The 20,656-nt window shown below is 38.9% G+C and overlaps 1 protein-coding gene across 1 annotated transcript in view; it reads left to right on the top strand.

Moving 5' to 3' along the window:
• The first annotated feature begins 8,588 nt into the window (after window positions 1-8,588).
• DOCK8 (dedicator of cytokinesis 8) overlaps window positions 8,589-20,656 on the top strand; it is a 206,887-nt gene continuing 194,819 nt past the window's right edge. Inside the window, exon 1 of the mRNA XM_090274147.1 lies at window positions 8,589-8,789. Within this exon, the coding sequence (XP_090130273.1) occupies window positions 8,737-8,789 (53 nt within the window). The 5' untranslated portion in view covers window positions 8,589-8,736. The remainder of the gene's footprint in view (window positions 8,790-20,656) is intronic.

Genomic DNA, 20,656 nt, shown 5'->3' with positions numbered 1-20,656 from the left:
CCAGCTGGGGTGGGAGAAGAAAAGAGAAGTGGCACAAAGTGGAGAGGAGAAACAAACCATGCATTCTTCTCTTTCTTCCAGGCTGCCAGCTGGAAGTACACCGCAGCTAGGGGAAGATTTGTTATTAAAGATAATGTAGAATTTTTATTAATATCTTTGGGCTAAACATTCTGGTGGCAGACTTGAAAACTGTTTGCAACTAAGGGCTATTATCTAAGAATAAGAGAAAAGTAATGGCCCCAGTGCACAGCTCCATCTAAGATTGGCAAGAATTATTCCCACTGAATGTGCACAAAACTTCTAAGACTCTATAAACTTGTCTAGTTCCTGTCCTTCTCCAAATGGCTCAAGGTATTTAGGGAGATGAGTTATTTAAAGAGAGATACCCCTAAGGGGACTAAATGGTAATGGAAAAAAAAATACAATAAAGATTAAATTTTAAAAAATAATGAGAGATACCCCACACTGACAACAAATTACTTGAAGACTGAATTCACATTAATAAGAAAAACTCTTAAAGCTTTAATAAACAAGCGGGACAAGATACAAATAGACACCAAAGAAATATACAACTATCCTCATATAGTGAATTATCATGAAAAAAATTCAACTCATCTAACTAATAAACTTAAATTTTTTAATTTTAGCCTAGTAAATTGGGAAAAATGAAAAATGTTCAGTGTTAAAGAGGATGCAATGAAAAAAGCCTCTTCTACATGGTTTATAAATTTGCATGAACTAACAAAAGGCAAAATTATGTTTGTAGTTTTAATTCTTTTATCTTTAACTTCTATTTTGAATTTTTTTTTTTAATGACAGAGCAGGAACTTCTGCATACTGTTCATCTAGATTGACCAATTCTTTTATTAAGTTATTATTATTGTTATTGACAATTTTATTTTGATGTTATTAATATTATTATCATTATTGTCATTATTGATGACTATCTGAGAGTAAGTTGCAGACATTATACCATTATTCTTTTACCAAAATACTTCCGGTGTGTGTTTCTTAAAAATAAGGATATTCACTTACACAACCATGGTGTAAGTATCAAATTTAGGAAGTGTAACTTTGATACAATACTGTTATTAAATACACAGTCAAGATGCAGATTTTTGCAAGTTGACTCAGTAATAATCTTTATATTTTTTTACCTGATCCAAAATCCACTCCAGCATCCTCCATTGTCTTTATTTGTCCTATCTTCTTTTAGTCTCTTTTAATCTGTACCAATTCTTCAGCCTTTCTTTTTCTTTCATGACATTGACAGTTTTTAAAGACTGGCAGTTGTTTAGTAGAATGTTCCTCTATTTAAATTTGTCTGTTATTTGCTCATAATTAGAATCAGGAAATTTTTTTGGCAGCAGTTTATAACTTTTGACCTAATAAATTCCATTTCTGGGAATCCATTATGAGGGAATAATAGTCAACATGTTAAAAAAAACCCCAACTTATATAACTTTAAAGCAACACAATGTTGAGTAATAATAAAATCTCAGCCCACATGTTCTAAGATCATACTCAATAGCCAACAGTATGCTCTGTCCTTTATGTGCATTATCTTATATAATCTTCTCAATAAAAGTAGCTGCCTCTGTTCACAATTCTCCCCGTTGCCCCTCTTCTGTTTTGGCAGCTCAAGAGAATGAATCAGTAGTGCTAAGCCAACCATGATTACCACTCCTGTCTCCAGATTCTCTTTTCCAGCCTCCCTTGCAGCTGAGGAGAAGCATCAGACTCATTTCTGGCAAGTGAATTCTAAATGCATGTTTCCTGGAGGACTGCTGGGAAAGGCAGAGCCTCGCATGGAGAAAGCCTTGGCCTGCTTCTTTCTTCCTTCTTAGGACGTTGGTGTGTGCTGTGCCTGCCTGGGGCCCTGGGGACCGTCTTGCAGCCATGCAGTCATAAGAGTGACAACCAAGGGCCTATGTACTATGGATGACAGAGTGAAAGGAGGGAGAGAACCAAGATGCCTTGACCTAGTCCTGGACTGTCTTCCTCTGGTTTACTTGGCTAATGAACTAAGAGATAAAGCAATTTTATTTGGACTTTTAGTAGCTTTCTGCAATAGGTATTTCAGATAATGATAATAGGAATAATTATATGTCACTATAAACACTTTATATTATATAACCTTTATAACAATCCCGGAAAGAGGTACCACTATTTATCATGCTTTATATGTGATGACTGTTAACCATAGCCTGAGTAGAAGCCCACCACCAAATCCCCCCAAGCATAGATCAGAGCCTAATTTTTCCCTCTGCAGGGACAGCAGAACCTGGGGGGAGGAGAAAGTACAACATTGAACAGATGCCTGGGAAATTGCCCAGACATAGGAACAAACCAAGGCAAGGGGAACTGACTCTTTCTTTATGGAGAAGAAAGTAGACTGATGAGGAAGTGCATAAATAGAGAGGCCTCAGGCAAGTCAGGGAGAGAGCTGGGAGTCAGGATTAAGGCAATGACCACATCCACGTGGGGCATTTCAGTGAGGACAGAGGTAACCGGACTAGAGGACAAGCACCTGACTCTCTCCTCCATAAATCCTCCCTCTCTCTATGAGACAATAACCTAGATACAGAAACAGCTATCACCGTTTGGTGGTTTTTATAGCCTGTGGAATGAAGTCTGAATTCCTTGATAGGACCCTCACACTCAGGCCCTGCCCACCATCAAAGATTCATTTCTTGCCACTTCACTCTGTGCCCCTGAGCTCCCATTGCCCTTTTAATTCCCGGGATAGGTAGTAGTGTCCCCAGGCTCCCTGCCTTTGCATAGAGTGCTCCTTCTGCCTGGACATCCTGAACACACTCCGATGCTTACTTGTTGAAGACTTAGTTCCCATGTCATTGTGTCGGCAAAGTCATTCTTCCTCAGTGTCAATCTTTCTGCCAGCACCCCCCTCTCCACAAGAATAAATCATTTCCTCTTTGTGCTTCCTCCTGCTCACAGAAGCTTGTGTGGTAAAACGCTCCTGCATGGCCACCCGGAACTCGAGCCTCTTCCATCCCTCAGAACATATGTCTCATTCCTAAACCATGCGTTCTCTCGGAAGTCAGGGAAAAAGTATTGTTAATTGTTTGCCACTAGTATCATTTAGTACAGAAGCCTGACATAAGAAAGCCACTTAGTAAATGCTTGGGGAATAAGTAGAAGGTACATAAACAATAATGAGAGAATTAACTTATTTATGACTTTATTCAAGATCTTCTAGCTATAAAATTCTATGGTATAAATATTCTTACTGAATATGAAATGACATTGTATACTAGAATATGATCTAAATCCTAAATTTAAAATACTAATATGTATCATAAAGTATACATATAAAATGTATGATGTGTCACCATGATAATTTTAAGGGAAAGTTTCTTAATCTTTATTCTTTTCATAGTTGCATATTTCTTATGATAATGTAAAAAATAAAGTGGAGAAAATAGGAACTCTGAATTCTAATGTCTGAGCTATTGCTGGCTTTAAATACCAGCACACAAAATTTTCTGTATCTGTCTTCAGTGATAAGACAACAATAAAGATATCTGTTTGCTAGCACTGGTTTCATTTCTCAATCTGAGAGATAAATACAAAACAAAGCTGAAACATATTCATAGAACAGCACAACTGAAATACTCAAGGGGGTAGAATAGATTCTTACTTCCTTCTGAAAGACACATGAAACTTGGCCACTCATTCAAGTTCACTTTAATAATAATTTATTGAATTCCTGTTGTATTCAATACTGGCTCATTCACTTATTCATTCACTTATTCAACAAGTACCTATCGAACACTTACTATATGATGGGCACTTTTCAAGGCAATAGACAAAAATAATGAATAACTAAAACAAAAAAATCTCCACACTCATGGAACTTACATTCTAAAAGCATGAGCAATAACAAATAAATAAATAAAATATATAGTGTGTCAGATAGTGATAATTGCTTTGGAAAAAAACAAAGTTGAAAAAGAAGTTAGGAAGTGTCTAAACTTAGGAAGAGGGCATTGTAATATTAAATTGATTGTCATGGAAGGTGTCATCTGTTTCTGCTGTCCCTGCAGAACAAAACCTTATGCAGGTTTTGAATGATTTGGGGAATAAGGAAGATGTGCAAATGGTCACGCTTTTCTCTATAGTCCTATGGACCTTGCATTCCGTCAGGCTGTGTTTATTGTGACCGCCTACACATTTAAACTACAGTCATTAAATGGTGCTGTCAGACTGAAAGGAGATACTCTTTTCAATAGAGATAGAATTTAACAAACTTGACTTAAACTTTGAAGGATGAGGAGTGCTATCCCTTGAAGGATGTCAGTTGAGGATGGCAGGAAGAGTGACAGAATCAGAGGAGGCCCCAGGTAAAGAAAAACACTGCCTTCTCTAGGGGCAAGTGGGAGATCTTCCCCACTTCACTGGGGAGGTATGAGACAGAGCTAATTATATAAAGTAGAGAAGCCACTCTAAGCCAGTTGGAGAAGGTCACACTTGGTCATAGAGACTATGGGAAGTCAACAAAGTTAATTGAGCAGAGAAGAAACATGGTAAAATAAGTATCTTAATAAATTTAATACTGTTACCCATATAATAATTTATAATGGGCTGGCTGGAATGAAAGCAGTGAAAATAATATTTATAAAGGAATGAGGTTTATAAAAATTAAATGATAGGCCTTGGTAGATGATTAGATCTGAAGGGTAAAGAAGAAGAAGACGTTAGAGCTGACACATAAAGTTCAGAGAGGCGAGTGGATTGTGTTATTCTAAGGCCAAGTATCCTGTTATCTAAACAGAGTATGACTTGTTCAGGATCACACGGTTAAAAGCTGAAGTCAGAACCAAGATTACCGGCTTCCCGCACACCCTCCCTGCCCCCCACCGCCCCCAGCAAACTCCAAAGTTTTAAACCTGGTAAACAGAGAAATGGTCCCACCAACAGAAATGGATGAGTATGGAGGGATAGCAAGCTTACAGTTGGGTAGAGGAGATGGAGGGTTATAGTTTTATATTTGTGAAATTTGGATATATTCAACTGGAAGTAAATGTGAGATAGGAAAATCTTCAGGGTTGGAAACCACTCTGTCCCTTACCAGTCTGTGATGTTGGACAAGTCACTTAACCTATCTGAGCTTCAGTTTTCCCATTTGCAAAGTAGGAATGATGTTAATTACTTAATGGCTGTTATTTATTTATTTATTTGTTTGTTTATTTATTTATGTTTGTAAAGAGTTTGGAACAGGTCTTGGTACAAGGTAAGTATTATTTAATCGTATGTTAAATAAAATAGATAAGATGCAATGGGAAAAAAAAGAGGTTGGCTTTTTGGGGAGGTAAGAAAAGAGGTGGGGAAAACTAGAGGAAAATTTGGGATGATTGATACAATATCTGTCATAGAAGTCAAGGGAGGAGTTTTACAAAGGTGAAAAACAAAATCAAATGACACAAAGATTCAGAGAAAGAGGCCAAGAGAGGTCAGAAGGTGTGGAAAGAAAGAGGTCTTCAAAATACGCTTTGGACAGAGAGGCAATGAGAAGAGAAGCCAAATGATAGGGAACTGAGAGTTTGTGAGAACTCAAAAACAAGGCACTTTGTTATTTTTGAAAGTTGCCAATGATCTGTGAATGGAATGTATCCAAGAACAGATACATTTTTAAAGTAGGCATCTGACTAGATTAGTGGATAACACATCCAAGGTAAATTGTCAAAGGCTATTTAGAAAATTGGGAGTCATTTCTAACCATCAGAGAATGGACAGCATGGAGGATAGTAATCCTGGCCTAAACTTCATAGTTAGGTACCAAATACTAAGTAGAATGCAGCATGAACTGACATGAGATGGGAGATTTTATGATTTCCAGCCCCACCCACACACATAGATAGAGAGATGGATTCCCTTTACTGAAAATTCTCAAAATTTGAGATGCTCTCATTAAATTTTTTGTTTGTATGGTAATCTGTATATGTTTACTCTGTATAAAAATGTCTATCTCAAATATTCAGAAATTTAGAGAAGCCCATCTAAAAGGCCAACTTACTATAACATGAAATAATGACTCTGGTTTAAAAATTTCACTATGAATCATCTATTTGTTCCCAGTTTAAAGAATTACTCATAGAATTGTTCTCTTAGTTTTTTTTTTTCTATCTACATGTTTGCTTATGAGGGAGAGCAAAGTTTGCAACCCCAAAACATGCCTTTTGGGATATTGATTATTTTAAACTGATTATTTTTAAGACAGAAAAGACTGAGGAAAAACCTTTGACCTCCCCTCAATTGCTTAAAAGAATTTAGATGGAGAACCTGCTCCCAAAAGGGAGATATCATCATAGAGAACTACATTTTAATTTAAACTACTGTGACAGACGGGGAGGAATCTAACCAGTCCTTGACCAAAATCCTCTCTGTGTTCCAGTGTTAAAGATGACCCAGCAAACATTTATTTATCAAACATTTGCTTTTCCACCTTCATGTATATTACCTTTCTGCCCTTTGAAGTTCCAAACCACAGCCCCCTTCTCTTTGGCTCAAGATGGATTATGGCATATAAGCCTCAACTGCCCCATCTGTCCTCCAGACCCATATTCTTCTGGAAACCCCATATGTATATATGTAATAAATTTTCTTATTTTTCTCCTGTTAATCTGTCTCATGTTAATTTGATTATAAGTCCAGCCAGAATAGTTTAAACGAGAGAAGGACAATTACTTTTCCTCCCCTACACTTTTACATCTCAGTGCAGTAAAAATACTTAGGAGAATTTAGAAAGTCAGAAACTCCACATCTCAAAAAGTTTTCTTTTCTTCAGATCTCTTTTTCATGTCCATGTAATGTTAGACTAAACTTTGTCTTAAATGCTTAAAGGCATTGAGCAAAAGTTACCTAACCAGCTTTGTAGTGTTGTAAACTGCCTGAGGCAGCCAAAACCAGAGAAAGAACAGTGGTGGGAACAGACCAAACTTCAGGCATTTTAGTATTAGGTTGTAAATTGCAAATAAGCACTGTCCAATAGTAATATAATGTGACCCTCACATGTGAGCTACATATGTAATTTAAATTTTTAAAATGCAAGCCATGTTTTTAAGAGGGAAAATAAAGAGATGAAATTAATTTTAATATATTTTATTTACCTACTATGTGAAAAGTATTGTTTTAATGTGTAACCAACATAAAAATCATTAACAAGTTATTTTCTATCGATTTTTCAGCACTGTTTTCAAAATTCGGTGTATATTTTACACATTCAACAAACCTCAATTCAGACTAACCATCACTTTGAAAGGTCAATAGCCACATGCGGCTGGTGGCTAACACATTGAACAGTAGTGCAGCTTTCAACCAAAAATATCTTGCATTAGTGTTTTATTCAAGGGTAAATTGACAGAGGCATTATTTAGTGAGTGCTCTAGTATGGGAAACCTTAGTGCAAACCAGTAACTTGAAAGAAACACGGACTTTTCCACTCCAGTGAGCAATGGGACTTTCTGGTTTTTCTTGAGTTTAGGGCTCAGCTTCTTTGTAGAATTCTCAGTCTGAAACTGAAAAAAAGAAAAGAAACAGGGCTGCAGAATATTCTTGAATTACAGGAAAGCTGCATGCAGTGTTTCCCTGGAGAAAAGCATTTCACCTCAGGCTGTGGGTTTATTCCTTGAATGGGTCATCATTATTTAAGGTGCCCGGGGAAGCATGATGGACATAATGTTTGCAAAAGGTGATTTGTATTCTTAAGTGTCCACTGATTTGTGTTTTGTTGTTTTTTTGTTTGTTTGTTTGTTTTTAATCTGTTTTTTCCCAGGCATGGGGTGACCCCTAATAAGGCCTAGCGTTGCCCTGGCTGGCTGGGTGTCTTGGTCGGAGCGTGGGCCCCCCTACACCAAAGGGTTGCGGGTAAGGATTTCGGTTTGATCCCTGGTCTGGACACATACACTGCGGCCAGATCCCTGGTCAGGGCACTATGGGAGGCAGCCTATGGATGTTTCTCATGTTTCTCTCTCTCTCTCTCTCTTTCTCTCTCTCTCTCTCTCTCTCTCTCTCTCTCTCTCTCTCTCTCTCGCTCTCTCTCTCTCTCTCATTCTCTCTCTCATTCTCTCTCTCTCTCTCTCTCTCTCGCTCTCTCTCTCTCTCTCTCGCTCTCATTCTCTCTCTCTCTCACTCTCTCTCTCTCTCTCTCTCTCTCTCTCTCTCTCTCTCTCTCTCTCTCTCTCTTTCTCTCTCTCTCTCTCAATATCGGGTGAGGATTTTAAAAATAATCATAAAAATAATCATAATGCCTAGCATAACAAATTCCGGGGTTGGTTTTCCGATTTGCCAGCTCCGTGAGGCGGGCGGGTTCCCCTCTTGCCCACACGCCCCGCCAGCTTCGCGGTTTCGGGCACATGGAGTTTCCGGCCTCGCTCAGTGGTCGCCCGGTCATCCGCCCGCGCTCCTCTCGGCCTGAGGTCAGGGCGCCCGACGGTCGCAGCATCCGGAGGGCAGTCCCGCGTGTGTCCACACCCTCCTCGCCCGCTGCATGTCTAGCTGGCGCCGGTGGCTGAGCTCGCCGCCGCCACTTGGAGCTTGGGCCCTCCCCCAGGGTCATTTCAGCGCTGAAGGTGGAAATGCGGAAGTTTTCAGCCATCACTGACAGATGAGGCTTGTGTCTCGCTCGGCATGCACTGCACCGGCTCCGCGGCGCCCCGGGTCCCTACCGTCTGCGCCCCTGGACCCTAAAGGCTGACCGGCCGAGGGCCCACCGCCATGGCCACGCTCCCCAGCTCTGAGCGCCGCGCGTTCGTGCTTAAGATCAACAGGTAAGATGCGCCCCAGGTCGAGGTGGACTCACGGCTGCTGCTCTCAGCCAGCGGGCGCAGCTCCGGGGCAGCTGGTGGGGGGCGGGGGACCGCGGGCGGAGTCGCTGAGAGTCCGCGGCGGGGCGCGCCTGAGACGCGTGGAGCGCCCGTGCCCTTAGCTGCCGCGGTGGGACACCTGAGCGCCCCGGCTCCGCCCTGAGAACCCCAGCTCTCCTGCGTGTCCGCAGCCACCACTGTCCCTTCTCAGAGCAACTCTGGGGCCGCTTCCCTAACTCCTCCTCACCCGCACCGCCCTCGGGCTTCTGACAGGTGGCCAGCCAGGCTGTGGGGTGTCGGGGAGGGAGGGGTGCGATGGGCTCAGGGTTAGCTGTGCTGGGCACGCCACGGAGTTTCTTATAGACTGCGCCTTGCTTTGAGGCTCCTCTGAGAAGGGGCAACTCAAGAAATGGTCGAAATGAGTGCTTTGCCCTGAGGTAGCTGCTTCAAGACCACAGTTGTCCTCAAGTAGGGCTCTTTCCCCTCCGTTTTATTTTTTCAGAAAAAGTTTGGCTCCTGCTAACATGGCTATTTTTATTCCCTGGTCCAAAGGAGCCATGGAGTGGAAAAAGTGATTTAAAAAAAATCTCCATTTAAATAAACAAAAAGAATGGCCTGTGGCTGACATTTTTACATTTATAGCGCTCCAGCAAAGAACTAAGGATATGGATCCAACTCACCATCCAATTCATAGTCAAAATTGTACCAACTAACTGTAAGCACATTTACTACTCCTTGTAAAAGTTCTCACCAGAGGTGCTTTTACTGCAGTTTTTCCACCACTGAAAACTGCTGACAAGTGTTTGCAGACATTTTTTGTCTTGCCCTGAGAAATCTAGACTCTGCTTAAAAGATAATATGAAACTCATTCTGAAGGGTCAACCTATTATTCTACTGCCCTCACTGCTTTAGGACTTGTTAGTCTTTTAGCTGAGCCTTTGAAAAGCTGGCTTCACAGGAGGTTTATTTCTGGGCTGCTAGTGTGTGAAGAGGTTTGAAAGGAGGAATTAGACTCCCAGAACAAGGAGGTGGTAAGGACTTCCAGAGGGCGATTTTATTTCTACATGCTGTATAGCTGTGAGCAAACCATTTCTCTTACCTAACTATCTCTTCATCTTTAAAATGAGTTTAATTATTAATGTTTACTCTATATTAATGTTGTAGGCCACAAGGTACTAGTCAAGAGGCATAAATTACATCAGAGATTTCCCTATGGGGATTTTTTTTTTTTCCTACATTAGATTTTATGACTGTTGCACACCAGGAGGGGCGATTCATTTGGGGGTCAAACTGAAGTTACTGAGGAATGTACCACTTGCCATAGCTGCTACTCCTCCATTCTTGTAAAACCTAAAGTCCGAAAGTGTGACTCAGACAGGTAGAGACTGTGGGTTGGATGGAATTAATCTGGGGAGAGCAGCAGGACCTGAACTAATCCCATAGGCAGTCTTGAAAGCAGCAGTGAGATTGGTGTGGCCTGACTGGGATCAGATCTGCTTGCCCATGGGATCTCTGTTACAAACTATGTGATGATAGGTATGTTATTTCACCTCTTTAAACTTTGGTTTCTTTATATTTCAAATGGAGAGAATCATAGTACCCATCTGTTATTACTGTTGGGAATATTAAGTGAAGTAATAAGTACCGAGTGCTTGTAGTGCCTGGCTCAGAACAAATGTTAACTATCCTCATCGGCATTATTATCAAATTCATCATTGTCATTATCATCTCTATTATCACCTCTTTGAGATCCTAAGAAAGAAAGGTAGGTAGAAAAGTTGAAGTTGGAGAACTTCCCATACAGAGACTGGTTTGGGCTTTGTATAGTGATGCCAGTGGCTGATTGGAGCTGCCTTGCTGTGTATGTTCTTCCTCATATACCTTCTATCTCTGCTGAGAATAGCAAACAGAACCAGTGGAAATGAATGTGTGATGCCATTCCCCCTCAAGTTAAATAAAATATAAAAGTTTCCCTAATCCTCAGGTAGGAATAAAGATTGGATAATCCTAGTTTGGAGGTTAATTTTGTGTATGGGGTGGAAGAGCTATACTAAGGAAGTTGGCATAAATTATTATTTAAAGGAATCGATTAATAAGGACCTAACTAGTATTCATATAATCTTAAAATTCACTATTTATTGATCACTTACTATATCTCAGACACTGTATTATATTCTAATGGATTATATCATTAAGTCCTTACAAAAATCCTGAGACTCACGTGAAGCCTCATAGAGATTAAGAAAATGAATCGTGGAGATGTAGTTGCATAAGGCCATGCGATGTGTTCAAGGCCATACAAACAGAAGTGGCAGAGCTAGGATTACAAACTGCTCCAAAAACTGCTCTTAATTGGTCATGAGCTATTTTGACCCATGTATCTTAAGAATTTCCTTTAAAAGAAAGGGAATTGATTTTTTAAAAATCATTTCAGTAGCAGTGTTGACAAATTGTTCTATATTCTGATCAGTGTTTAATATCTAAACAAACTAACAATGTGATGTTTTGCAATTTTGAAACTGGAAAAGAAAATATTTTTCCTTGGATGCCTAGCTACTTTTTAAAGATAGATCAACTTACAAAAGTAAAACAGTGTTGAGATATGGCCATCAGTACTGTTCAGCATGGGTTCATGTTTGTTACCTTTCTACTGACAATGATGCAAACTATCCTATAAAAATGTTTATGGGATAAAATTAATGTGTTTCCTATTAAGGAAATTTGAAATCTGATCTATTAAAATTTTATTTTCAAGAGCCAAGTTCTCCTTAGACCAACCTCAAGAAAGAGTGAGCAGACTACCTCACAGTGGGAAAAGAATGTCCCCCGGGATTTTCAGATTCCGAGGCTTCTTGCAAATGGCATTGCCTGGTCTAGGGGCACGGCAAAGCGAAGGAGGAACCTGGAAGTGCCCACCAGAGCCATTCCCCCATGATTGCCCTTGCTCTCTCATGCTCTTTTGAAGCCTACATTTCCATGGAAATCATCATATAAAACCTTTTTTTTTTTTTTTGTCTTGTTTTGAGCGCCAAGTGTAATTGCATGACTTGTTATGGTTAACCATTTCTCTAGAACCCACATATAAGAGAACAGATCCACCACTGACTTTTTCTGAGCTGGAAGAACAAAACAATTTCTTATAAGTGTTATATACTTGTCCTTATTTCAGTTTAATTGTCACTGACTTCCTCTGCCCAGAGAAAGACTAGATCTGAATTAGGCTATTCATAATAATGTTTGCATTTGAGATTTCAGGCACTGCTGCATTAAATGTCGTAATACAGTTTTTGTACCAGCACCAAGTCTTATCAACTACCTTTTTTTTTCTTACCGGGGTTTAGTGCTTTTTATATATAGATTATTAGAAATATTACTAATATTCTGAAAATTCATTAAAAATCTTTGTACTTTTCAAACATGGAATAGATGTAGAACTTGATCAAATATTAAAATAAGGAACTTGGGTAAAGAGAACAAAAGTGCAAAATGCAGAAAAAACATTAATGATCCTCTGGACATTCAGGATTGAAATAAATAAATAATAATGGTTTATGCTTATATAATGGTTACTGTGTGGGAGGTACTGGTCTAAGTCTTAACATATTATAATTCATTTATCCCTTGTAAAGTAGGAACAATACTATTTCCACTTTACTGGTGGAGAAACTGAGCACAGAGAAGTTATGAAAATTGCCCCAAATCAGAAATAGCTCATTATAGGCAGAGCTGGGATTCCAATACAGGAAACCTTGCTCCAGAATCCTCTCTCTTAACCACTATACCATGCTGCTATGTTAGTTTTATTTTAAAACAATAATAAAATAACTGACATTTATTAACTATTTACTATATGCCAAGAACTTTATATACCCGCATTTCATCATTGTAGAAAAGGAACAAAATATTAAGCATAACAATCACCATTAGCAAATGATTTATGAAAGATAAAAACAAGGAGCTAAGAAGACAGATTGCATTTAAACAACAAAAAAAGCCTAATAATTTTAAGCATAAGGACCAGACAAGTTAAAGGAATAGAAATCTTCCTGAGAGGTGTTTGCTAATTTTGTCTGCAAAGATGATGCAAGCGTAGCATTGTATATGTACTCACGTGTATACACATATGTCTGCAGTGCAGTAACAGTGCTGTTCTTTAGTTATGATGGCAGAGTGGGGTGTTGGTGCTTTCAGGAATTGCTGCATTTGTCTAATATGTTCTAGACCAAAGACCAATAGTAGAGGCTTCAGACTCAGAATTTTGGTCTTTCACATTCAGAGTCATTTTCTTTCAGATTTCTGGGAGGCCACTTGAACTTCAGGCATCTTGTGCAGCTGAAAAAACCCACTAGGGTAAAAATTTGAGCTCTGACCATTCACATGTATGTGTGAGGCTAATGTTTACTTCTGCATGAAAAGAAAATACAATTACTTCATGTGGTTACCTAGGGAGAGAGGTACAGCTCAGGGGACTATATCTCTATCTCAACTCCCCATACAGAGCCAGTGATGGGATGGGATGATGTTTAAAACACCGCACTTTTCCATCCCCTTTAACAGGGACCTTGAGAAGGCAGGCACATGGCAACACTCAGACTTCTTGCTGGAGAAAGTTAAGAAACAAGAGCACATATTTCTTTGCAGCATAGAATAACTAGATGCTTATCCATGTCTTGTTTCAATAATAAAGGGTTAAAGCAACAAAAATATGCTATTTCTATTCCCACAAATATTCAGTCTAATTTATTACCAATCAACAGCCATTAAGGTTCTCTAGGTTCTAGGAAAGCACAAGGAAGTTTGTACAGCGTCGTGGTTAAGTGTAGTCCCGGTGCTTCCGGAGTTTGCAACATTAGTGGTACAGCTTTCTGTATTGACACTTTGGGGGCACACAGAATAAAAACAGGTTCAAATCTCTGAAAGTATGTCTGAAGGCATCTGTATGCAGGGGGTCGGTGAAATCTAAGAAATTGGGGGTTAGCATAGGATATAAGACCATTATATTGTGTCCCACTGCATTCTGACCAAATGCACAGCTAGAAAAGCAGAAATGATAGTAGCAGAACCATAGCTTCTCCTGTCCTTTATTCTTTTCATTCATGTTTATTAATAGAAATAGAAAAGTACAGCCAGCAAATATTTTGGCTATCCATAAATTATAGCTCTTAACATTTGGATGTATATCCTTCCATTTTTACAAAAACGGGATCATATTGCATATACTGCCCTAGGATTTGTTGTTTTAATTAAAAAATATGAACAACTTTCCATGTCATTCAATATAGATTTACATTGTAATTTACATAGACTGTGTAAATTGCCTTGATGTAATATGCAATGATTTATTGAATTCTCTATTATTGGGCCTAAAGATAGTTTCCAACTTTTCACAATAATGTTCAGCACTTGATGAAACAGTCTTATACATACATCATTATGTGTTAATGCAAATATTTCCTTAAAAATTTTGAGGAGTGGAATTGCTTGGTCAAAGGAAAGAAACATTTTTCAAGCTTTTGACACATGGTAAAATTGTCTCCCAGAGAAGTTATTCATATTTACACTCCCACCAGTAGCCTTAAGTGTTTTAATTTCCTTACATTCACACCCTGCTGGGTTTTATCACTCTTTTAAATCTTTATTTGTAGTTTTTGACCCCTTTTCTTAAATACATCTGACTCTTCCTGTCATTCTTTGGGGATTAAAATAGTCACGAATTTATCCTGTTTTATTTACTTTATGTACAACTAAAGATTGCAGTAACCTCCGTCTCACTTTCTGTCTGTTCACTGAATAGATGGATTAATTGATAATGATAGATTGTTCTAGTAACTTAGTTCTTTCTTAATTCTGTTTTAGGCTCTAGTTGTCACACTTTCACTTGCTTTTTACTTTAACAATATAATCTAGTCTAGTCTTCTTTGCATAAATTCTAGCCCTTTTAAATGAAATGGCAAATAGAAAATCAGAATCCCTGTTTATTACAAAATAAGTTTCCAGATGACATAACTCACTGTTTGTGTTTTCTCTTGAGTCAGAGTATAGAGAAATGGACTTATTTCAAACTTTTTTTGGGTTTCTCTTCCTCTGGGATTGGTTTTGGTGTTAAGACAATATATTAGTATCACTCTGCCAAGAAACCACAAAAGGCTTCATGAAGTTTATTATTCCCATCTTACAAAAGATAAAATTTATTGTTCTTTCCTTTCAGAGGCCAGACATAAAAACAACAAACAGGTTACCTAATGATATTCAAGCTAAACTGGAATAGGTTAAGAAACACAGAACTATAAAGTAACTGACCCTTCTGCTTTCTCCCATCTCTTGACTTTCTGGCACATGGATGAATTAGTAGGCTTGTAAATCCTAGGCTGGTTAGTTTGATAGTTAATTCATTCATTTATTCATTCATTCATTCCAGCTAATGAGGGTTATTATGTTCTAAGTACTGTGTTTGGCCCTGGAAATACAAAGACAAGTCATGGCCTTGCCTGCAAGGAATAGGAGACTAACCCAAAATCACAGACTGAAAAAAGAGGGAGCCTTCCCTTACCTCCTACCCCTCCATACTGAGTATTGTGTCTTCAAAGTGCTCACCTTGGTGTGTGTGTTGAGGGGGAGAGGCAACGGGGAGAGTGGTTCTGCCACTTATTCTAAGGACAATAGCATTTTTGGAAATCCTTTGAGAATTGCTCTCAGAGACTAGAGTACAATTGGTTTTAAAAATAAGTTCAATGGTATGAAATCTTTTTCCTTTGAGGGAGAATTTGCTTTTTTATTTTCTTAGAAAGTGTCAAAAATATAGAATTTTTAGATAATGATGCGGCAAGTAGCTGAGGACCCACTGACCAGAATTAACAAATGTTAACATTTTGTCACTTTTGCTTTAGATATGTTTAAACTAAAAAAACATCCAAGCTAATATGAAGATCTAATTGGCTTTATTAAGTGATTCATGAGTTGGGCAACTTGCTCTCTGGCAACAGAAGGGCACTCTGAGAGGTTGTACAAAATGGAAGGTTATTATAGGCAAAAAGAGAATGGGACTCAGAAGTTACAGGAGTGTATCTTTTCAGGCAAGGACATTTTTCCTTAGGGGAAGGCAAGGAGTCTTATCAGGTAGAATATCTCACTAGTATTATTCAGGAGATTTCAAAATGATTAGTTTAAAATTCCACTTCTGGAAGAGGTTGAAACTGCAGTTAGGTTAGTCATTAAGTTTTGGTTTGGTAACTCTGGCTTAGCAAAAGTGACTCCATTTTGGCTGTTTCTTAACACAGGTAAGTTTGAAGACATCCTATTCTCTCACCTTCAGAGGCCAGCACTATCTCCAAGTAGCACTTTATTGTGTGTGTGCACATGTGCCTGTGTGTGCACCTATCTATAAGTAATGTACGGTTTCTGGAATGAACCATAGTTATTAGTATTCAAGGAAGCCAGTTAAATTAGGTAATATCAGTTTGAGTTAAAGATAAGATGAGATTATCTATAAAAAGTGGAGCTATGTTTTAGATACCTTGTTAAGAAGCTCTGAAAACAATTGCAAAGAGGACTTCCAAAAGTAACTTTAGGAAGGCAGTTCTATCAGAGTAACTTGTACGGCAGTTCTTGCATGGAATTATAAAGAACAACAGTTACTTAGATGTGTACATTCTGGTAATGTTTTTCAATCACTCTTTACATTATAGTAACATTATTCATTCCCTGCAATGGCCAGGAAAAATTTTAAAAACATTCTTTTCTCAATCAGATGAATGTACCCACGATTTTCATTTGACCTGAGATAAGTATTTGAGTTGACAATATGTTTATTTTTAAATAGTATAGTTTTAATTTTATTTAAAATAATAAAAGAATAAAGATTTTGTCTTATTGCCTGGACATTTGATCAGGGAAAGTATGTGGATTAGCAAAAGAGGGTGTGGTATTTGCTCAAAAGTCTTTATGTGGTTTTTCTGGCTTTAGTATGACTGAATGGGCAGGCTTGATTTTCCTCTGTTCAGGGAGATATAGTCTTTCCATTTCACTGCACTTCAAGTTAGACAAACTGGGAAGAATGCTCATTGGGAGAAATGCTTTTCCCCTAGCCTCTGCTCCGCCTTGCCACTGCACAGGGCAGTACTCAGCACACTGGAAACATGTTCGTTGGTGGAACTGTTAGAATTCTTGGTACTTGCTCTCTGCTGTGGACTGAGAGCACTCAGAAGTTGAGCTCCCATCAAGGTTACCCACCTGGGGTGCAGGGCTCATTAGGGGGGCAAGCTAGAGTTGCCTAAAGGGTACTAGTCATCACGCAGTAATTTACACTAAAATGACAGTCCCCTTTCCCTTCTGCTAGTAGAAAAACAAGGGTTCAAAGTACTAAACCTGTACTTTATCCTACTATTTAACATAAATGTTGTTTCAATGGTGACCATCTGTTCTCTGTGGGAACAAGATTTCCATCTCCTTGTTGACAGTCTGGCTGGTTTGCTTCACCTCCAAGTATTTTACTCTTTCGTTCCAAATCTCTGCTTGTTCTCATAGTATCCCTTTAGAAAGTGTAGCCAACTCACCTCTAGTATTTTGTTCCCTGTCCAATAATTTCATTCAACTCAACAATAATTTTTTTTATTGCCTATGACTTTCTCTAGGCATTGTGAGAGGCAAACAATCAAACAAAAACAAAAACAAACCAGTATATGCCCTCAGAATTCAGCGGGAGTGAGCAGGTAACATAAAGGCAAAAGATAGAGAGCATGGAGGTGGTGTTTATGTGGCTGGGTAAGGGTTAAGGACAGGATGTTGACAGAGCTCAGGGGATAGGAGTTGGAGAAGCCCTGGAGGGTGAGGAGGTGAGACTTCAGCCAGGCCCTGAAGGACAAGGAGGTGAGTCACAGAAACTGATATAATGGGAAGAATAACTGGCCCTGTGCAGACTGGATTGGAGGGGGTTGCATAAGAGGTGTAAGGAAGGAGCTTCAGTCATTCTGACACGAGGTGATGAGGTCTGGGATTAGGCTGGGATAAGGAGAATAGGAAAAAGGGGGACTGTGTCTACAGGTACCTCAAAGGGAATCAGCTGAACTGGAAAAGCAACTATGTATTTATTCACTGGCTCGTTTCATGAATATTGATTGTAGCCTACTATGTGCCTGGCAGTGTTCTAAGTGCAGACGATAGTGGCGTGAGTAAGGTGGACAATTATTGTTCTAAAAGCAGTAATTTTCCAATGGAAAGACAATAAAGAAATAAGGAAATATTAGATACAGTAAATGCTATGCAGAGAATGCAGAAGGGCCATAAGGGGGGAGGGGGCGGGTGTAAATAGTTCAGAGAGAATAGTCAAGGAAGGCATTCCTGAGAACATAACTCTGGGCCAAGACCCAGCAGTGGAATTAGTGCATGCTGGGCCTGACGCAGGAGAAAGCTGGTGTGTTGGAAGAAAAGAGTCAGTGAGTGGTGTCTGAAGTACAGTGAATGAGAGAGAGAGAGTGGTAGAGATGAAGAGAAAAGTAGGCAGAAACCAAATCACAGAAAGGCTTTATTAGCCATAAAACAAGCTTAAATGTTATTCTAAGTGCATTGGGAAGGTTTTGGAGCAGAAGCATGATGTAATTGACTTTTGTGATTAAAAGCTCACTCTGGTTACCATAGAGAGAAGCAAAGAGTAGAAGCAAGGAGAGCAGTTGGGAGGCAGCGCAGGATCCTGGGAAAGGTGGTGGTGTCAGTACAGGAGCGCTGAATAGAGAGGGAGAGAAGCAATGAGCTCTGGGATGGATTTTGGAGGTGAGGCTGACAGATTTGATGTGGGACGGGGGACAATGAAAAAAAAAAAAAGAAGAACTTAAGATGTTACCAAAGATGGAATGAGGTGTGGGTATTGATGCTTTTAACAGTGAAAAGATTGAAGGAGGAGCAGTGTTTTCTGGTAAATCAAGACTTTAATTAAGTCTAAGATGCATGTTAGAAAGTCAAATGGAATTACCTATTATGTGGTTTTGTTTAGGAATTTGAGACTCAGGGGAGAGTCCAGAGCTGGATATTTAAATTTGCCAGTCATTACCATATAGACAATATTTTTAAATAAGGGAGGAAAATATTTAAATTATCTTGATAAGTTTTTTAACAGCCACAAGCTGTATGTATGGTATGCTGTTTTAATTGGAAAATAAATATATGTGTATCTCTCTATAGAAATAATACAATATAACAGCCAGGCAACCAGAAAGACATATGCCAACATGTTATAAATGTTATACCGGGGTTATAGTATTGATGATTTTTGTTTACTTGTATGTAAAGTATATCAATATATGTAGATTTTCCAAATTTTCTTCAAAGACCACTTTTGTAATAAGCTAATATTTATAAAAGTGATAATACCAAGGTGGTGCCTATGAAAAGTAATGAAAATTAGAAATTAGAATTAGTGTTGGGAGGATGGTTTTGTGCTTCTCTTGTAGAGTTTTTGTTTAAGAGAGTATGGTAGATTGCACATTTACATATATTTGCTCTCCCTTCCTGTGAGCGGATTTTATTTACTCTTACCTTGTTGAAGGTGATACGGTCACTTCAAGGTGAAGCTTTTTAAAACATATGTTTATTGATTTTAGAGCAAGAAGAAGGGAGAGAGAGAGCGAAAAAAACATCATTGTGAGAAAGAAACATTGCTTGGTTGCCTCCCATATGTGCCCTGATTGGGGATCGAACCTGCACCCTTTTGGTATATGGAACAATGCTCCAACCAACTGAGCCACACGGCCAGGGCTCAAGGTGAAGCATTAAGAACAAGCCTGGCCTTTGTCACATCATTATTTCTTTATTCTATACAACCAGCAATGTTCCAGACAGAGGCTTATCTGTCAGCCTGCATCCTGGAGCAGAGCGATCGTTACTTTCTGAAAGTCTTTGTCTTTATAAGCCACTAAGATTTTTGGGTTCTTTGTTAGCACAGCATCACTGAGCCTACCCTAATTAGTATGGATGAATTTAAATTATGCAGTATTTTCTTTCACGGGGCAGCTTGAGATATAGGCATAGGGCTTGAGTGTTAAGTCAGGATGTTAGCGAGGCATCAGTGAGTTGGGGTGAGAATGAAGAATGGACTCATTTTCTAAGTGGGATAGTATAATGAAAGAGAAAAGGAATGGGCGTAGGTGAAGAGTCACTGCCAATTGGTACAAGAAGGAAGAGCTACAAAAAAAGGAAGAAGAATTTGGCCAAGATATGGCCGACTGAGGCAATTTAGAAAAGGGAGTTAACAGGGCAGTTTAAAGGGTCAGATGCCAAATTAGGAGGACAAAGAAAGAGCCATTGGATTTGCCTTGACAGTGGTCAGCGTGAACCTCTGAAACAGCAGTTTTTGTGGAGTTGTGGGGAAGGAAGTCAGATCTCGCAGGGTTACAGAGGGAGGCAATGCAGAGGAAATGGAGGAAGCTGGTGGAGACCACTCCTTTAAAAAGTTTGGATGAGGCAGAAGAAAAGTGGGACAACGGTAACCAGAAGGTTCTGACAGATACAAGACCCAATGCTGAACAGAGTGTGAGAGAGAAAGCATGTTTGTTATTCCCATAAAATATGTCTTACATGTAGATAAAGATAATCTGAATACCCAATCCTGTTTAATGTGTAACAAATTTTGCTCTTCACTAGCATTAAGACTCCTGACAATAAGTAAAATATTCTATTTAGATATTTTCTTCCTAGGAGATTTTGACTCCCTCTTGCATTGTCATCTTTAGGAATATGACAATTCTTTCTATTTTATTATCTGTACATTTGTCTCCTTAAATTTGAAGTACAATAAATTATGGGAAAGTGTACCAATATCGGTCATATTTTGCAGTTTAACA

Source organism: Furipterus horrens, unplaced genomic scaffold (genome assembly GCF_987537825.1).
Source record: "Furipterus horrens unplaced genomic scaffold, mFurHor1.1.pri manual_scaffold_4, whole genome shotgun sequence".
NCBI classification, from domain to species: domain Eukaryota; kingdom Metazoa; phylum Chordata; class Mammalia; order Chiroptera; family Furipteridae; genus Furipterus; species Furipterus horrens.
This window is presented reverse-complemented; position numbering and strand designations above follow the sequence as displayed.